Source organism: Pseudorca crassidens, chromosome 14 (assembly GCF_039906515.1).
Source record: "Pseudorca crassidens isolate mPseCra1 chromosome 14, mPseCra1.hap1, whole genome shotgun sequence".
In the NCBI taxonomy this organism is placed as follows: Eukaryota; Metazoa; Chordata; class Mammalia; order Artiodactyla; family Delphinidae; genus Pseudorca; species Pseudorca crassidens.
The window spans coordinates 69,963,290-69,980,575 of NC_090309.1; the positions used below are offsets into that span (position 1 = coordinate 69,963,290).

General features: G+C 51.0%; 1 protein-coding gene across 1 annotated transcript in view; it reads right to left on the minus strand.

Annotated features, from left to right (window-relative positions):
* PLB1 (phospholipase B1) overlaps nucleotides 1-17,286 on the minus strand; it is a 201,933-nt gene that overhangs the window by 47,360 nt on the left and 137,287 nt on the right. The window contains exons 23-31 of the mRNA XM_067703362.1: nucleotides 16,407-16,465; nucleotides 14,571-14,644; nucleotides 13,017-13,060; nucleotides 9,876-9,984; nucleotides 6,634-6,685; nucleotides 6,210-6,290; nucleotides 4,983-5,048; nucleotides 4,526-4,626; nucleotides 2,447-2,528 (exon numbers count right to left, since the gene is read on the minus strand). Coding sequence (XP_067559463.1) covers nucleotides 2,447-2,528; nucleotides 4,526-4,626; nucleotides 4,983-5,048; nucleotides 6,210-6,290; nucleotides 6,634-6,685; nucleotides 9,876-9,984; nucleotides 13,017-13,060; nucleotides 14,571-14,644; nucleotides 16,407-16,465 — 668 coding nt within the window. The remainder of the gene's footprint in view (nucleotides 1-2,446; nucleotides 2,529-4,525; nucleotides 4,627-4,982; nucleotides 5,049-6,209; nucleotides 6,291-6,633; nucleotides 6,686-9,875; nucleotides 9,985-13,016; nucleotides 13,061-14,570; nucleotides 14,645-16,406; nucleotides 16,466-17,286) is intronic.

Below are 17,286 nucleotides of genomic sequence, written 5' to 3' on the forward strand. Positions count from 1 at the left end.
ATTTGACCTAGGCTGGGAAAAAAGAAAAATCCAAGTCCATCAGTTTGATCCTCTTTTAAAGCTTCTGATTAAAGACTAGGGTGGAAGTGGGGTGAGTACAAATTTGATTAAATGACTTTTTTGGAGAACACTTACATTTATTTCTGTCCTACATGTGTTCAGAAAATCAAAGGTGAATCAACAATGACGTTTAATGCCTATTTATATCACTCATGCATGAAGTGAGTGTGAGCACGTGTGCTCCTGTGTGTGCACACTTGAGATTCTCAGATCCGTCTAGGAGGTAACAGAGCTGTTACTTTCATAGCTTCCACCTGGGCTCAGTTCCAGAAGGACGAGTTACCCCAGTTCTGGCTCCCACTTCTCCCAGACTCTGCCATTTCACTGCTTGCCGGGTTTCCATCATTTGGACCAGGACCTTGGCTGGGGGGGGAAGTCAGGCTTCCACACCCAGAACATTACAGCAGTCACTTCAGAAGACATCATGACATCAAGAACACCGTCTTTTTCCAGGGTCAGCCAGAAAAAGAGTCCACATGCTGGGGATACCTCACCTCTGACCTCCTGGGGGGAGTCTCTTCCAGTTACACGCAGAGCCTTGAGGAAGGCAGAAGGTGCAATACCGCTAACTAGGTGTGTGACTTTCAGCAAGATGCTTTCCCTCTCTGGACCTCTATTTCCTCATCTGTAAGTGGAGGATGTTCACCGAGGCCTGGGCCATCCCTAAGTCCCTTTCAGGGCTGCTAGTGCCTCCGTGGGTCAGCCATAATGGCTCACAGTGGAGCCTCGCACCTCTTGAGAAATAAAGGAAATAGTGTGGAGAATGCCTAGCACACGGTGGTTATTAACAGCAATGAGCACCTCCAAGGAGAAGGATGGAATGATAGCTTCAGCAGGAAGTAGAGAGTCAGAGGATTCAGAGAGAGGGCATGACGGCGTCATGTGGCTGAGCTGTGAGCTTGTCCAGGATGCTAGATCAGGGTCTCCATGGTAACCAAGATCAGACCTGGGAACAACAGCTGGCCAATCTACAGAGGTCAGTGAAGGCCATTTTTGTGAACAGTCCTCCTTCTCTTTAGTTGCCCAGCATCTGGACCCACTTCCTATATTAAAAAAAAAAAAAATCCACTGTGTGAAGACCAGCCTGACTTGCACTGCAGAAGGTGAGAAACCCAGATGCTGGCTTTCCCAATGCCCTTCACACGTGCCCACGTGTCCCCCAGTAGATGCTCCCGCTTCAGGCTTTGGTTTGGAAGCTAGCGATAGAAAGGCAGAGGGACAGCACAGAATCCATTCTGCTGGGGGTGGCAGCTGCATCCAGGTCCTAGAAGAGCAGTGACAGTGGTGTCCAGGGTGTCTCCACTGGACTAGTTCCTTGGCCTGACTTTTATTCTCATGGCTTGGCTCCTAGAATTCCAAGACTTGCCATTTCTGGTGGCTTGGCCTCTGACCTTAGCTCTTCCAGGCATTCTGCTTAAATAATACATCTGGATTAATAATAAATAATAAATTAACCAGAATCGCATAAGCGCTTGTTGCTTGCACCCAAACCGCACCTGGAAAAGGTCTGCTTTCGTGGCCATAACCTCGGCTGCCTTCCCTCTCCTGGTGAGGCATGGGCTTCCTCACCTGAGACAGAGGCACCTGCTCACGGCAGAAGGAAGTGCAGCTGGGGAGTCACCCACAGGGCTGGGGGATGGCCTCAGAGGACGATGAACAGAGGTTCATTCCCCTGAGCCCTGACACTGCTGGCAGATACGGCTGCCTTGAAAGAGGCTGCAGGGAAGGGTTCTGCTCCAGGGAGTCCATGGACTTGAAGGATGGATGCACCCTGGAAGCTGTCTGCAGCCCCCTTCAGAAGAGCTGGGAGACTACCACTGCTCTCTCGAGTGACTGGATGATTATTTGGGGGAGAACTCAAGAAAGTCAAGGGAGTCAGCTGCTCTGGTCAAAGATTTGATGGAGGAAGGCCTAAAAGGAACACCCCACAGGATGTTGGGAGAGCATCTGCTGACTTTCTTTCTCCCTGTGCACCCCAATAACACCTGTTCCCCCCCGAAGGGGAGGGCAGAGGGAATGCATGTTCTTTCACTGAATCCTCCAGACTCTCTTGGGCGGCAAGAGTTCCCCCAACCCCGTCCCCAGGAGTCAGAGCCTCATACTCATTCTCCGTGGACAATTGGAAATACTCATTTTCGTGTAAGGCCGGGAACTGAGATTTGGGGACGTGTGTTCAGTGACTCGGCTCTGTAACTTGAATCAAATACATTGAACCTGCTGTCTTGCGGCGGGGGGCAGGGGGAAGTATTAAAATCTGCAAACTGGTCAGTGGTAACATCACACACAGTCGGGGTCAACATAACCTAAGTGTCTGTTGGTTTTCTAAGCAGAGGGATGAAACCACACAGCAGTTGCTGTGCAGTCTTGGAACCCTTTCCCGGCTTACCTGATACTTCTTGTTCACTTTGATGAGGGAGGCAAGTTCTGTTGAGTTATCATCAAACTTCAAGACACAGGGACACAGTTTCCTGCAGGCCAAACCAAAGAGATGCCCCATCCGCCAGGACCCCCGGCTGAGTGCACGATGCAGAAGCGTTGGCTTGAGATTCAGAATATATTTAACTCGGAGGTACCAGAAGCCTGTGCTAACAGGGCCCTGGCTGGCTAACCTGTCAACTGTACCAGATGGAAGTGAAGAAAATTTCCCAGACCTGGATTTGCCCATGAAAATGAAGTAGTTACATCGTCTGACACCTGCAGGAGTGACTTTTACGGAGCTGCGTTACCTTATGAATGCTCGATAACAGTGTGGTACAGATGAGGCATGCCTCCTTTAAATAACAGTGACAACAATAATAACAATGCTAACACACACTGAATGTTTACTGTGCGAAGAGCTTTATGGGTATTCACTTGGTTAATCCTCTTAGCAATTCTAGAAGATGTATTTTCATCATCCCCATCTTATAGATGAGAAAACTGAGGTTCAGCATGGTTAGTTTCTCAAGGTCACACGGATGCTGAGTGTGGGAGCCAGGACTTGAACTCAAGTCTGCCTGGTCTGAACCTGAGCTCTTAATCCCTAGTTGAGCTGCTTCTGTCCAGTCCGCACCTCTGCCCTGACTAGCCAACCTGCAGATCTGGGCTTTTGGTCCAGGGGGAGGAGGTGATAATAGTGAGGATGGCTCAGCGTAGACTCAGGGCCACCAAGGAAAGCACAGCCACTGAGGCAGGACAGCTGAGAGCCAGGGAGTGCGGGGCACTGGAGAGGTGGCAGGACAAGGTGACCCTGAGTCTTCCTAACCCCACAGCCAGGGACTTGGCCATTCCAGGTTGGACTCTGAAACTTTAGCTTTAATTGTCTAAAGACCTTGCAGTGATGGGCAGCCAGAGACTTTTGGGTGAGCTGCTCTGAAACGGAATGAACAAGCTGAACCCCCCGTGGGGCCCAGTGACTGGAGAGAGTGGGAGTAGGGGATGAGTCAGCAGCCGAAAATAGCACGCCTGACACCAGCTGTGCTAACAGGCATGTGTCACCCTGCAGCCATCCTCCCGCTGCCCACAGCATCCCCAGGCCTTCCGCAGGGGACCTGTCAGTCAAGGCCCCCAGGGCTGGTTTGGCATGGATCTCCAGGGAACAGCCCAGATACCCCTTCACTTCCCAGAGCAAATCTGGCCCTTGTGAATTATTCATTCAGTCATTCAGCAAACAGCCACAGAGCCCCTACACCGTGCTGGCAGTGACTCCGACACAGAGTTCAGGGCTTGGGGGGAGAGGCACACGGGCCATTATCCCGTGATGCGCTCAGGGCAGTGGTGGAGGCCTCTACAGAGCTGGGGAAGGGAGAAAGGGGGTGGGGGGCACAGCCACTGTGATCTGGGCTAATGGTCCGGAGGCGACCTTGCAGGAAGGAACGGTTCACGCTTGGGGTAGAAGGACGTCTTATTCCTGAGGCTCCTGGGTAACATTAGCAGGGGAGCCATCTTTGGCTCTGAAGGCTGGGCATGAAGGCGGCCTCTCGGGGCCAGGGCTCGGGCTCTTGCTGGCGGGGGATAAGACCGTCCTCTAGACCATGCTGATTCTGACTTGACCACCCTGTCTTTTAGAAAGTGACAATAGCCCTATCTTTTTGAATGCCCAGCCTGGAGCACCCATGCTGAACAGAGGCCCCTTCTGTCCTGGAGCTGGGCCTCTGGGAGGGGGCAGGGCACACTTAGAAGGAGGCCCTATCGGTGGCCAGTGAGACTGGCCCACAGAGGCTCGTTCCATCCGTCATGTTTTATTCTTCCCTCCCTGGAGGACCGAAGGGTGTCCTGAGCTGTCTGGCAATGGCAGCACGTTGGGTTGCAAACGCATGAACTCCGAGGGTACGGGAAGGCTGTCCTGGGGTGTCTCCTCCAGGCTAGACCACGGGGTCTTAGCACTCCTCACACTCCTGCCCTTGGTTTTTCTAACTAACCAGAGTCACTCTCTGCTGAGGGTCCCATGGCTTTTTCAGGAATAGGTGGAGAACTTCCAACTCACCGGAGGACCAGCCGCGGGCAGCTGACATTCTTCTCCTGGTACAGCTCCCTCAGGCTGATGATCTCCAGGATCTTTACCAGGTTCACAAACGCCCGAGGCACCTGAGCAAAGGCAAGGTCCGTCCCCAAGAGGATCGAGGCCAGGCTGCTCCAGCCTCTCACCTGGGGCTGGGGCCGGTGTCTCCTGCTGCGTTTCAGGTCTGTGGCCTTTCATCTGGCCCCAGCCACAGCCTTCACCCCTCTCCCCCCCCCCCCCCAACCCCCAGCTCCCTGTTGACGCATATGTTCAGGCTGCTGGGGCCAGGACTGACAGCACGGTCTGCGCTGGTCTCCAGGAGAAGCGGACCTGGCAGGGAGGTCTCCGCAGGAAGCCAGAGCTGCCTCCAGGCTAAGACTGAGGCCCAAGGAGGAAGCCTGCGGCTGAGCTGCCCAGAGGCCGTGTGGCCTGGCCTCTGTACCTCGGCATGGAGGATATCCAGAGCCTTCCCGATGTTGTCCACGAACTTCTGTGGAGAATAGCGGACCTGCAGGAAGAGGAAATGTCTCTAACCCCATTCATCGCCCCACCTCTCGGTAGACCAGGACCACTTCCTCTCCTGGGTCCCCTCCTCCCTGTATTTCAGGCAGAATGGGCAACACTGAAACACAGGCTATCTTTTGGGGCCCTCGCCTCCACCCTCACCCCACGGTCCTCAGGCTTGAGGTGAAGGCTGTGACCCTCAGGGAAACACTCTTTCTTCTGCATGGAGCTACGGAAAGCTCTGGATCCACTTCACGTCAACTAGATGTGGGGCCTTCGCCACAGCACATCACACCTCTGGGCCCCTCTAAACTGGGGTGTCGGAGCAGGGGACCTCTAAGATTTCCTACAGCTTGAACACTGTTTGGTCCTAGGGGCTGATCACTTCTGATGGAACCTCAAGTGCCTGGGAAGCGAAAGCTCGATCAAATCACGTAAGGAGATTATGAGAGGGGAAGAGGGTCCTGCAAACCCCCCCACCAAGCATAAATACATTTTAATGGTGATTTCCCCTGATCTCGATACTTGTGGTCTTCAAACTTTTTAAAAGAGCAGTGGAACCCAGTGTCTGAATGAAATTTAGCCAAGAGCCTGCTCTGCCAAATGGGTCAAAGCCTCAAGGGAAGTGGGGGAGGGACCCATGGTCCCACCTCCCGCCCCGCCCCACCCTGGCAGCCAGCAGCCCCCAGGCCCCACTGTGGGCCCTTCGCATTGTAGCTTGAAACCCCCAGACCCTGGTGACTTTGATGCCAGGAAGACAGGCCTTGAGGGGTCTGGCGGGCAGGGTCACCCCTTGGGACAGGTGCTCCCAGGCCACAGCTAGACCCACCACCGACAAAGCTGCTCATGTGTCTGGCCCAGCTGGAAAGTCTCCTGCTCTCTGTAAACCTCTGACGCCGCCCCTCCCTCCCCCAGCCCCCCAAATCCCACGGCAGTTCTGACCCCAGACCAGCTCTAGAAACACCTCAGGATGGTGAGTTGTCTGTACCTCCCTGCCCTGGCAGTGTGAGTTCATCACAGACAGAGCCTGTGTTTCGGTGCCTGTGTGGCCCAGGCTGGGTCCATGCCCGACTGCCAGCCGAGTCCCAACCCAGCTGCACTGCTCCAGCGACCCGGGGTGGAAATCCTTCCCAGAGGAGTCCTGGGTGAGGGCCTGGAGACCTACCGGGTCTTTGCAGACATTACAGAGGTCGTTGCCTCCTATAAACAGGGTTATTATCTTCCAATCTTCCTGAAAATTTATATCCTGAAATGAACAGGAAACAAACAAGTAAAAGCCTTGCTCCAGAGTCAAGTCCAGGAAAATACAAAGAGCTGAATGCTGTAGGGATGGGTCCTCACACACAGGAGGGTTTAGTGGGGACATTGATCATTTCTGCTCTTTGGTTTGTGGGTCCTGAGGTCAGAGGTCACAGATGCTAAATCATTTGTTGTTGTTTTAAAGGTGGCCTCTCTGGATTCCCATGTGCCTTGTCCCCCCCACCCCCACCCCAGAGCTGACCCTCTCTGTCCCTATGATCCTCCCACCCACTCCCTCCTCTGGGCATCCTACCTCAAGCGGTCTCAGGTGCCACCTCCCCTAGACTTACCTTGTAATTCTTCATCAGATCCACCAGCCTCCTGGCCTGAACAGGTAAATCCCTGCAGGCACACACAGGAAGAAGTCATGTGACCAGCGGGGGCTGTGAAGCCGGGGTCGGGAGGGGACTTAGCAGAGACATCGGGAATATGTAGCAGGAAAACTGGACTGAAGACCATGCCCTGTCACACAGCTCCTTCCCCACTCAGTCTCTGCTGGGGGTGGGAGTCGTGAGTGTGCCTTGGGAAGGGCAGAGCACCCTACATATGAGGGGGTGACTGTTAGCGGGACTGTTTTCTGATTGGCGTATTGGAGTTCATAGTTTTCTTTCTCTTCCAAGCCAGGCTCATTCAAGACAAACAGAGGGCTGCCTATGAGTGTTCCATGCCACACATGGCTATCTCTGCAGGTGCCAAGACCTCAGCCGCAAGGGTGCCCTCACTTTCAACGTGACATGGTTGAGTCAGACACACCTGGGTGTGACATTTAGTTGCCTCTTGCTAACTGTGGGAATGTGACTTAAATTCTCATCCAAAAGATAGGAGATAACCGCCCCCCCCTATCTTAATGGGTCTTAGTAGAGACGAGCCAAGCAGCCCCGTGGGGTAAGAGCCACTCCTGGTGCCAGGCAGCATATGGGTTTGAATCCTGCTTCCACCCCTGACCAGCTGTGAGACCTCGGCAAAGTACTTAACCTTGCAAACCTTCAGTTTCTTCCTTTGGAAGATGGGGATGACAAGCATACCTTCTTCACAGAGATGCTGGGTGAATTAAATAAGGTGCCCAGAAAGAACTTAAAAGAGCACACGGTAAACATCCATATTAGAAACAACCCATTGAATTATTTCTACCATCGTCACCATCACCACCATCACCATCACTAAAGTCCCTGGCACAGGACTCAGCAGGAAACATTAGTTGTCACCCTCTTCCTCTCTTAAGTATTAGCCCAACTGGCCTGCTCTTAGTCATAATAGGCTAGGTATCAGATCACCTGGGTGGAGACTCTGGGTAAACCCCTTCACCTCTCTGAGCCTCAGTTTCCTCATCTATCGCTCTGAAGTTAGCAGGGCTGCTGTTCTTTCTACGGACCAGAGTTTTGGATGATTACTTGGCCGCTCTGAGCCTCAAGATCATCATTCAGAAAACATGGGCATCTGAGCCTCTGCTCTGTCCAACTCACAGTTACTGTTCAGAACACAAGAGATAACAAACGTGAGGGTACTATGTAACTGCACACGGCTATATACACATGAAGGGTCATTAGTGGACCTGTGGTAAAGCCTGGGGCACAAAGATGACAGACCACGTGGTCGAGATAAGGCATTTGTTCAGGCCACTTCATCTCTCTGGGCTACAGGTTCTTCATCTGTAATGGGAATAGTAATAATAATCTGGAATAATCATCCCCAACTCTTCCCTACAACACAGGACATGCTTGGACAAATAAATGACTCACACGAACGAGCCCCAAGGCCTTGGGGAAATCAGGGAAGAAATCGGGGCCATGTGAATCACACTCCATTTTTCATTACATTTATGCTTTCAGCTAAGCTTTCGTTCTTGGATGCCTTCCTGACCTAATCATGCTTAGAACTGCCTCTCCTCTTATACCACCAGCTGAAATACGCTTGGAAAAAAGCAAGATTAAGGTAATATTAACGGAAGCCTAAAATTTTAAGCAGTAACTCTGTAGCCTTTCACCCCCGCCCCACCAAAAGGAAAATGAAGCCACCGAATTCATTATAAAACCTATTAGGTTTCGCATGATCTCTGCTGCAAATAATCTGTCCCCTTTCCTGTCCTGAATAAATAAGATTTACTCTAGTCAGGGACTCGTAGATTCAGGATGGTGTTGAGAGCTGGGAGAATGATGTCGGGGATCTAGGAACCTAAACATAGGAATCCCTAGGAACTACACAGTAAAGTTCGTGATTGTTCTGGAAGAAATAGAGGACTAAGAAACAAAAAGGACCTTTCCATTTATTTTTCCTACATTGGATGTGGCACTCACTGGTTCTCTGACTGGCAGCAAACCCAAAGAAGTACTCAGGGTTCTGGGATGGTGGGGAGAAATGGAGCTGTAGGACCCAGGAAAGCTGACCCCGCTCTCTGGAACCCTCCATCCAGTGCCCCTGGCCCACGACTCAGTGGTCCTGTTGCTCGCTAACAGTTTACCCCAGGTGGGTCCTGCAGCCCTGCTGCACTGTTGCTGGGACCACCACCCTGTCTGTGCTATTTACAGCTCACCAGAACTTTCACTTTCAGCATGGCACTGAGGGCTTCCCTGGTGGCGCAGTGGTTAAGAATCTGCCTGCCAATGCAGGGGACACGGGTTTGAGCCCTGGTCCGGGAGGATCCCACATGCCGCGGAGCAACTAAGCCCATGCGCCACCACTACTGAGCCTGCGCTCTAGAGCCCGTGTGCCACAACTACTGAGCCCTTGTGCCACAACTACGGAAGCCTGCGGGCCTAGAGCCCGTGCTCCACGACAAGAGAAGCCACCACAATGAGAAACCCGCACACTGCAACCAAGAGTAGCTCCCGCTCGCCGCAACTAGAGAAAGCCCGTGCACAGCAACGAAGACCCAATGCAGCCAATAAATAAACAGATAGATACAACATTAAAGAAATAAAAGATGTTTAAAAAAACACACCGAAAAACACGGCATTGAGCCCCCCAGCCGGCGCATGGGAGAGGTTCAGCCCCATCTCTTAGAGGCTAAGGCTTAGAGAGGCCAGGGGAGAAACCAGGGCTCAGACTCACACACTCCCCCACTCCCGCTGGCCCCAGGACTGGTGCTCTTCCCATGAACCAGGAAGGATGCAAAGCATGGAGCCTGAAAAAGCCTCCTAAAAAGCAAGTCTGAGGAAGAGGGAGAAGGTGACACGACAGACGGAGCATTAACAGAGTGGTGAGACTTGGGGCTCCGTGAGTCCACCTACGGCTGCTGTCTTATGTGAACATAAGGTTTACAGACGAGGCAAAGGAATTTGCTCAAAGCATGTACCTGGCATCAGAATCAACGGTGACTAGCTCCTGGGGGCACGGTTGGTGGGTGAGCCAGCAGGCTTCCGTGTCCCACGGCAGAGGACACCCCCAAGAGAGCCCGTCCAGTCCAGCCTTTGACCCTCAGATCCTCCCCCTGGACCAAATCCGGAGCCTTTAGCCATACACCCTGGTCTAGGCTAAGCCCCCGACCAAGTTCCCGGGGACCCGTGTGGTTCACCCGCAAGGCTCCACTGCTCACTCAGCTCGGGCTCCTGCCACGGCCTGGTTTAGGAAGGCCCCAGGACTGTTTTCTCTTCCAGTGCCAACAGAGAAACCCTTCAGGGAAGGGTTGAATTCCCGGAGGATGTCTGGAAATATAAGGAAAAGATGTTCGTCATCACTGCCCCAAGGCAATCTTCAGATTCCTTTGGTAAGTGCCGGGGGTGCTGGCGACAAAGCAGAGCGCCCGCCCCACAGCCCTCACCCTTACTGTTCGCTTGGCCCCCAAAACAAAACGTCCAGCAGGCTGATGCCGGACCACGTGTGCGGCACACAAGGGCGCTCGATGAATTAGTGCTGGATAAATGCCAGTCTGGTTAAGGTGCTGCTCTCGGGTGCTTTGCTTTTTTCTCTAAATATGTAATCGCTTTACTGAGATATAAGTCACATAACATAGAATTCACCAATTTAAAGTACAATTCAATAGCTTTTAGTACATTCATACAGTTGTGCCACCATCACCCCATAAACTTTAGAACATTTTCATCACCCCCAGAAGAGACTCCGTAGCCACTAGTGGTCCCTCCCCATTTCTTCCAGCCCCATGGCAACCACTAATCTACCTTCTATCTCTATGGGTTTCCTTATTCTGGACATTCATATAAATGGAACCATACAATACAACATGTCCTTTGTGACTGGCTTCCTTCACTTAGCAAGTTATCAATGTTCATCCATGTTTAGCATGTATCAGTACTTCATTCTTTTTTACTGGCAAATAATATTCCATTGTATGGCTACAACTGTTCAACGTATTCTCTCATAATCCTTTTTATTTCTATACTTATGTCTCCTCTTTCATTTCCGAGTTTTAGGCTCTCTTCCCACCATCCACCTTGGTCAGTCTAATTGCTCGCTGATTTGGTCCATCTTTTCAATCTCACACATTCTAATGCCTTTACCATGCTGGAGCTACACTTTTCACTCTGCAATCCCCCCCAGCTTGGCTGAAAACTCCTGAGAGCAGGGTCTGTATACAGCCCTGAGCCTCGCATGGGCTCAATAAACGTTTATGCACTGAATTAAGAAGAACTTAAAGTTCAGAAAGGTTAGGAGAACTGTTAAAAGTCATACATTATTAAGAATAGAATCCTAGGCTAGAACCTGATCTCTCAGCTCGTGTTAGAGGGTACTTTCCCCAGACCTACAATCTACTAGGATGTGGGAAAGGAACTGGCTAGGTATCAGTCAGGACTTTCAGGCATCATGCCATCCAGCAGAGCACTCTCTCCAACCAAGCACTGCTACAGGGCCTACACAACACAGATGGATTGAACTCATTCCTTGTGGCTCTGGGGACATTGTACCAATGGATGGCAATTACTCTGATCTACTCAATAGAAGGAAGAGCTGCGAGATCACTCGAGCTATCTGAAAACGGAAGAGATTGTCCCAGACTCCCCATTACTGGAAGCATCCAGCATTGGCTAGCTAGGTACCTATCAGGAATGTCACAGAAGGCACTGCTCATTGGACAGGACAAGAACTTGCTGGTGCACACAATTACCTCTGCCAGGAACATTCAATCCCCTTTTCTTATCCGATGAATTCCAGTTCTTAAAGCCCTCTTTCAAAAGGCAGGGTAACAGCCTTCTTATTTATTTTCCCCTAAACTTTGTACATGGCTATAATTATTGGTACACATGTCTGTCTTTAGGGAGACGTGTCCCTAAAGAGACTTCAGTGATGTCATCAGGGCAGGGACCTCACCTCATTCTCCTGTTTCCCAAGCACCCAGCACGGCTGTATTTGCTGGATTACATTGAATAGGGAGTTGAACCGAGGTTCTGTTCTGACCCTATGTTCTCATAAGCTTTCCAACACATTGCCACGTGATTATTTCTCCATGGATTATCCAGTCCCTACAGCCAATCTGTCTTCACAACTCTGGTAAGGAAGTCTGAACAGGCAATGTTCCACTGCTGGGCTAAGCGTGTCAGGGCGTCCACCCAGATGACGCTGTCTTAATATTTTATAAATCATTTTAGTGAAAGATCTTGAGTCAGATGATTTCCAATCATGTTATCAACCACAATAGCATGGGAATCAGAGAGCCCAGCAAGTTGTGTATGCTGGCCCAGCTCATAGCCCAATTACATTCACAAACACAACCCAAATCGTCTGCTAGAGATGGCGGAGCTTATTCCTAGCTCTTGTGTGTGGACCTAGAAATAAGGAAGATGGGAAGTACTCGTGCCACAGAACTGTACCTACTTAAAATCAACAGGATTTGCAAATAGCAAGAACAGATAACACGCATGAAATCCAACCAGTTCTGCCCATGTGGCGATCAAACCACCTTTATCATCAAAGTCTCGGTGACTTAAAGCTCAAATAATTTCTTAGCTGCTAAAGATATATTACAGAGGGATAATTACGAGAAAAGTAAATGAGAATGGGACCGATTAAATTCCTCTCAGGCAAAATCGTTAGCCAGAAGATTTTAAGGGAAAATAATTCAATTGTAACATTTTTTTGTACGCGTACTTTAAGAACAAGCACTGTGCATGCACTAAGGAGAATAAAAAGATGAATAAGACCATTCAAAGAATGTAGTCAGGCTTAAAAAAATCATTCCGAACAGGTTGTTGATGAAGTAATTTAAAGAAAAGGTTGCACCCCAAATATGGCTGTGTTTGCAGAGCCTGAACAAGGTAATTTCATCATCACTGCTGCAATAGCAGCGTTTCCTAAACCAACACCAGGAATTCAACGTCTTTGTATGCAGTGGTGCGTAATACAGCCCAAGCCTAGATCAACGCCTCCCCGAAAGGTGTTCTGCTCTGAATGACAGGCAAAGCAAACATGGGTTTCCTTTATTTCCTTCTTCAATCATTTCTTAATAATAACTTGCACTAAGGGTTGGCCTGAGCATTCTTTCCCTCTTACTCTCTTCCTTCCTCGGACAAATACAATTTCTCTTAAAAAAAAAAAAAAAAGGCTTTAATCGCTCTCAAGCAACAGAGCAGGGCGACCGCCTCGGGGAAGCAGCGCCCCCTGCCGAACGCTGCTGTTTCCTGCCACCCTTCCCTGCCAAGCCCGCGGCCGCCGCCAGGGGGAGCTGCAGAAACGCGCAGGGCGGCGGCGAGCCCGCCTCGGACCCCCGGGAGCGCGTACTTACTGGGCAAGGTGGTGACGCTGCTGAGGTTCTGATCGCCGCCAGCGCTGCGTCGTCGTGGGGACAAAAAAGAAAATGAAGGTTAAAACGGCCAGCGACGCTGAAACACCTCAGACACCACCAAGACAGACCTTGCTCCTTCTGAGAAACACCCTGGGGGCTTGGGGCTTGCCCTTTCCTCATTATTTTTGTATAAAAACTGAAAAACCAGAATACAGCAACTTCTCTCTCCTTTGCCCCACAAACCAGAACGTCCAAACAAAAAACTGGCTTAAACCGTCATGGCTGACTTTGAGCTTTGACCTTGAGGCAGGGGAATTAAGTGGGCCTCTTCAGCCCCATCTTCCAAAGGGGAAATGGCCCTTCCCTGGATGCAGAGCCCAGCCCAGCGCCGACTAGCCACTGCAGCTGTGCATTATTATTATTAAAAAAAAAAAAGTTTGCCTTCATGTTTCTTGTCCTGTTTGGCTTGGGGAAAACCCGGTTTTTAAAGGGTATCTTCTAGAGAGCAACCCATCTTCTGAGCCGCTTCTAAAATTCCAAGGAAATCAAAGTTGGATGGGTTTCTAGGCATGAAAATAAGCAGCATTCCAGAGTTGATTGGATTCCCTACTTTTCCATATCCCCTCATTCTCTGCCAAGTATGTCTGGGAACATTTCAAAGGTTCTCAAAACGTCTGGGGTTTAACTCTGTGTAGCATCGCCAGGGAGGATGCCAGGGATTCAACGCTCAGGTTCAAGCTGGTGCCAGAGATGCTGGATTCCAGGTTGAGGGAACACCGAACCTGCCCTCTCCCGCTTGGCATGAGCTGGGCTTTCATAGCAGAGGTGAAGCAGGAGCGCTGCTCCCCGCAGCCTGGGGCTGCCTGGGTTTGACTACAGGCAGAGCAGGAACAAGCCTGCACAAAATACACATGATGGGGGGTGTGCTGCATTAGGGGTCAGGAGCCATCTACTCTACCTTTTGCTCTCTTACCATCTGACTGTGTGACCTTGGACAGGATACTTGCCCTCTCTGAGCCGTGCTTCATCATCTGTAAAATGAAGGCCCTTTAATAGTGATCCCAGCTACCATTTACACCTACCTTTGTGTCAGGCACTGTGCTGGGCATTTAAATTCTCTGTAAGCCTCGCGGCAATGCTAAGGCAGTATTATTGTCTCTGTGTCAAAGATGAGACCAGCTCAGAGAGGTTGAATAACTTACCCAAGGTCACACAGAGCGGGCAGCTGGGGCTCCTACGCAACCCGGGTTCTGAAGGCTGCTGCCTCCTGCTGAGGTGACTGCCCAGAGGGAGAAAGGCAAGCCCAAACTTTTCCAACCCAAACGTCTGAGTAGTTTTTCTCCTAAACTCCTGCTCAGGTCCTGGCTTGTTTTGGGGGAATATCTGGTTTGGGGAAGCTGATAAATACCTTCCTTAAATTAAACCTAGAAATTTCTCATGGAAAAGCACTAGGTTGACTCATCCTTCTGCTAGAGAACTTGTTTTCTACATGCTCAGGGGTCCTCCCCTGCCCTGCGACGGGGCGTCTCTGGGCCTTGCCACGCCTGCACTTACCTCCAGGACAGACCTCGATACTGAGTAAAGACGTCCAGGACGTTCCCAGGCTTGGATCCAGCCCCATTACCTGCCTGAAAGGGAACCACAAGGGGGTGATTTCCTTGCCTGCTCACCAGAGGGTCTGTGTTCTCGTCCTGGCCGGGCCGGAATGTCCGGCACTTTAGAATCTAGCGTCTTGAGAGCACCACGTCTTGACCTGCATCCTGCCTCGTCAGAAACGAGTGCTACTTCCCACTGGGAATTCTGGGGCCCTCCAAGGGCAGCCTCACCCTAAGAAACCCTGCCCGGACCCTAGCCTGGCAGAAGCGCTCTGAAAATTATACTGCAGTGTACAGTTTTCCAGAGGACACATTTCAGGGCCCCATTTTCCTCATTTTTTAAGTCGTGAACTGTATCAGAAAGGGAAGTATCCTGTAATCCTTTGATGTGAATAGGTCTCACATATGTACAATTGGAAAAATTAAAATGAAACGCCACGTACCTACTCCTCAGCTAAAGAAAGAGCGGGGTCTTTTAAAACCACACCCTGACACACTCTGCAGGTGCACGTCCGTTGCCTAAAGCACGTTATTTCCCAGCAGAGCCATTCCAAAGGTCATGCCAAGGGCTAGCCTCCCAGGCAGCCTGTGGGGAAGGCTGGCCTCCGGGAGAGGAGCCTTGCTGCCTCCCCAGGTAGTCCTGAACAGCTGGGCTGATTCTGTTTCTTGTGTTTTTTTTTTTTTTTGGCCATGCCTCGGCTCCTGGGATCTTAGTTCCCCAACCAGGGATAGAACCTGGGCCACAGTGGTGAAAGCGCTGAGTCCTAACCACTGGACGGCCAGGGCATTTCCAGCTGCGTCAGGCCACACCCAGCAGGAAGTGGCTGGGATGAGCCGTGCTGCCTGTCCTTCCCAGAAGGTTAGGAGCTATAGGGCCTTCGGGGTGAAGAGTACCTGAGGGGTCATGGAGGAGACGGCTACAGGGCAGGGAAAGAATTCTAGCCTCAGAGTCAGGACCTGGGAGTCCTGTCCTCACCCAGCAGTTACAAGCTATTGGCTGCGGTACTCACTTCGCTTCAACCGGCTTCACCTCCTTTGTTGGTTTCAGTTTGAGGAGAGTCATATGGCCCAGGATTTCGTTGAGGATATTGAGTGAGATCATATCAATGTGAAGAGGCCACAGACATGAAAGGTGTCAGCTGGTATTTGAGGGAAAATTCTACTGATCCAGAGAACAGCAGCTGGACTCCTCTGTAATGAGTCACTGTGGACCTGAAGTTCGAGAGCTTCAGAGCCCCCCTACCCTGGCTCTCTAAGGACCTGATTCTGCTTTTTCTGGATAGCTTTTTGCTGGGCCTGGGAGGTCACCACAGCCACCTGCAGACGTAGGCTGGGTCATCGTTAGTACCTCTGTCTTTTCCACGGACCCCGGTTTTCTCACCCCTCCCCCATTAGTACTCGTTCCTGTCCCATCATCCCATTGCCCTTGGGACCTTCCCTTCGCTTTCCTACATGGACAAAACAAAGCACCGGGTCTTTGAAGGGGCCCTACACCCCACCACCGACAGGCTGTGCGGTTTGGGCTAGGTTACTTTCATTTCAGGGGCTCCTTCTGGGGTCCCCCCACTTCCTGCTCTCTCCTTCATTCCCATGTTAGGAGAGGAAGGATGAGGTTAGAATGGAGGTGGGAAAACACGATGGGCCAGGGAATGCCGGATTCCAGGGTGGGCATGGAGGTGGGGAGGGACTGAGGTTGGGACCAGAGACGGCAACGCTTAAGGTCCAGGAGTGAGATTCTCCTATTAACCAAGATCGTCTCCTCTCCTGCCCCTTCCTTCCACCGTCAGTAACTCACCGTGAGCGAATCACCCAGGGCTCCGATGACCTTGATGTCAGCCAGCTTCAGCCTGTGAACTGAAAACAAAGATGAACAGACGGTGGGCTTCTTGTCTCCTCTGAAAGCAAAGGAGCGTCTTCCAGGAAAACTGAGACAAAGTAGAACAATTCAGCTTGGACAAAGATATTAAAAGGCCATCCTTGCCCTAAACCTCAGCAGTAGCAGCCGTGGAGCCTGACTGCCAGTCTCCTCCGTGGGGCGCCTGGACACAGGGCTCGGGAGCTGGAAGGTGGCCCCACTTTCGGAGAGGTGTCTGCTGGTGTTGGGTGAACCTGATGCCACAGGTGGGCAGTTACTCTCAGGGCGTGAAACAGCCCCTGGCGACATGATCTGGGAGTAAGGAGGGGATTGTGGTGGAGGTGAAACCCATACTTCATCCATTCTAGGATCTGTTGATAGTTGGGATAAAATATTATACCATCTTATTAGAAAAAAATCAGCTCGGTTTTTATGAAGGGAAAAGGGAAATGCCTTTATACTACTGTTTTTTAAAAACACTATGACAACCACTATCAAGGTGACGTTCACATCACATAAAAGGAAGCATTTTAAAGTCCACAATTCAGTGGCACTTCGTACATTCTCAGTGTTGTCCAACCATGACCTCTATCTAGTTCCAAAACGTTTTCATCACCCCCAGAAGAGACCTGTACCCACTAAGCAGTCATCCCTCACTCCCGCCAGCCCATGGCAACCACTATCTGCTTCCTCTCCATGGATTTACCTATACTGGATATTTCACGTAAATGGAATCATAAAATGTGACCTGTGTGTCTGGCTTCCTCCACTTTGCCTAATATTTTCAAGGTTCACCCATGCTGTAGCAGGTGCCAGTACT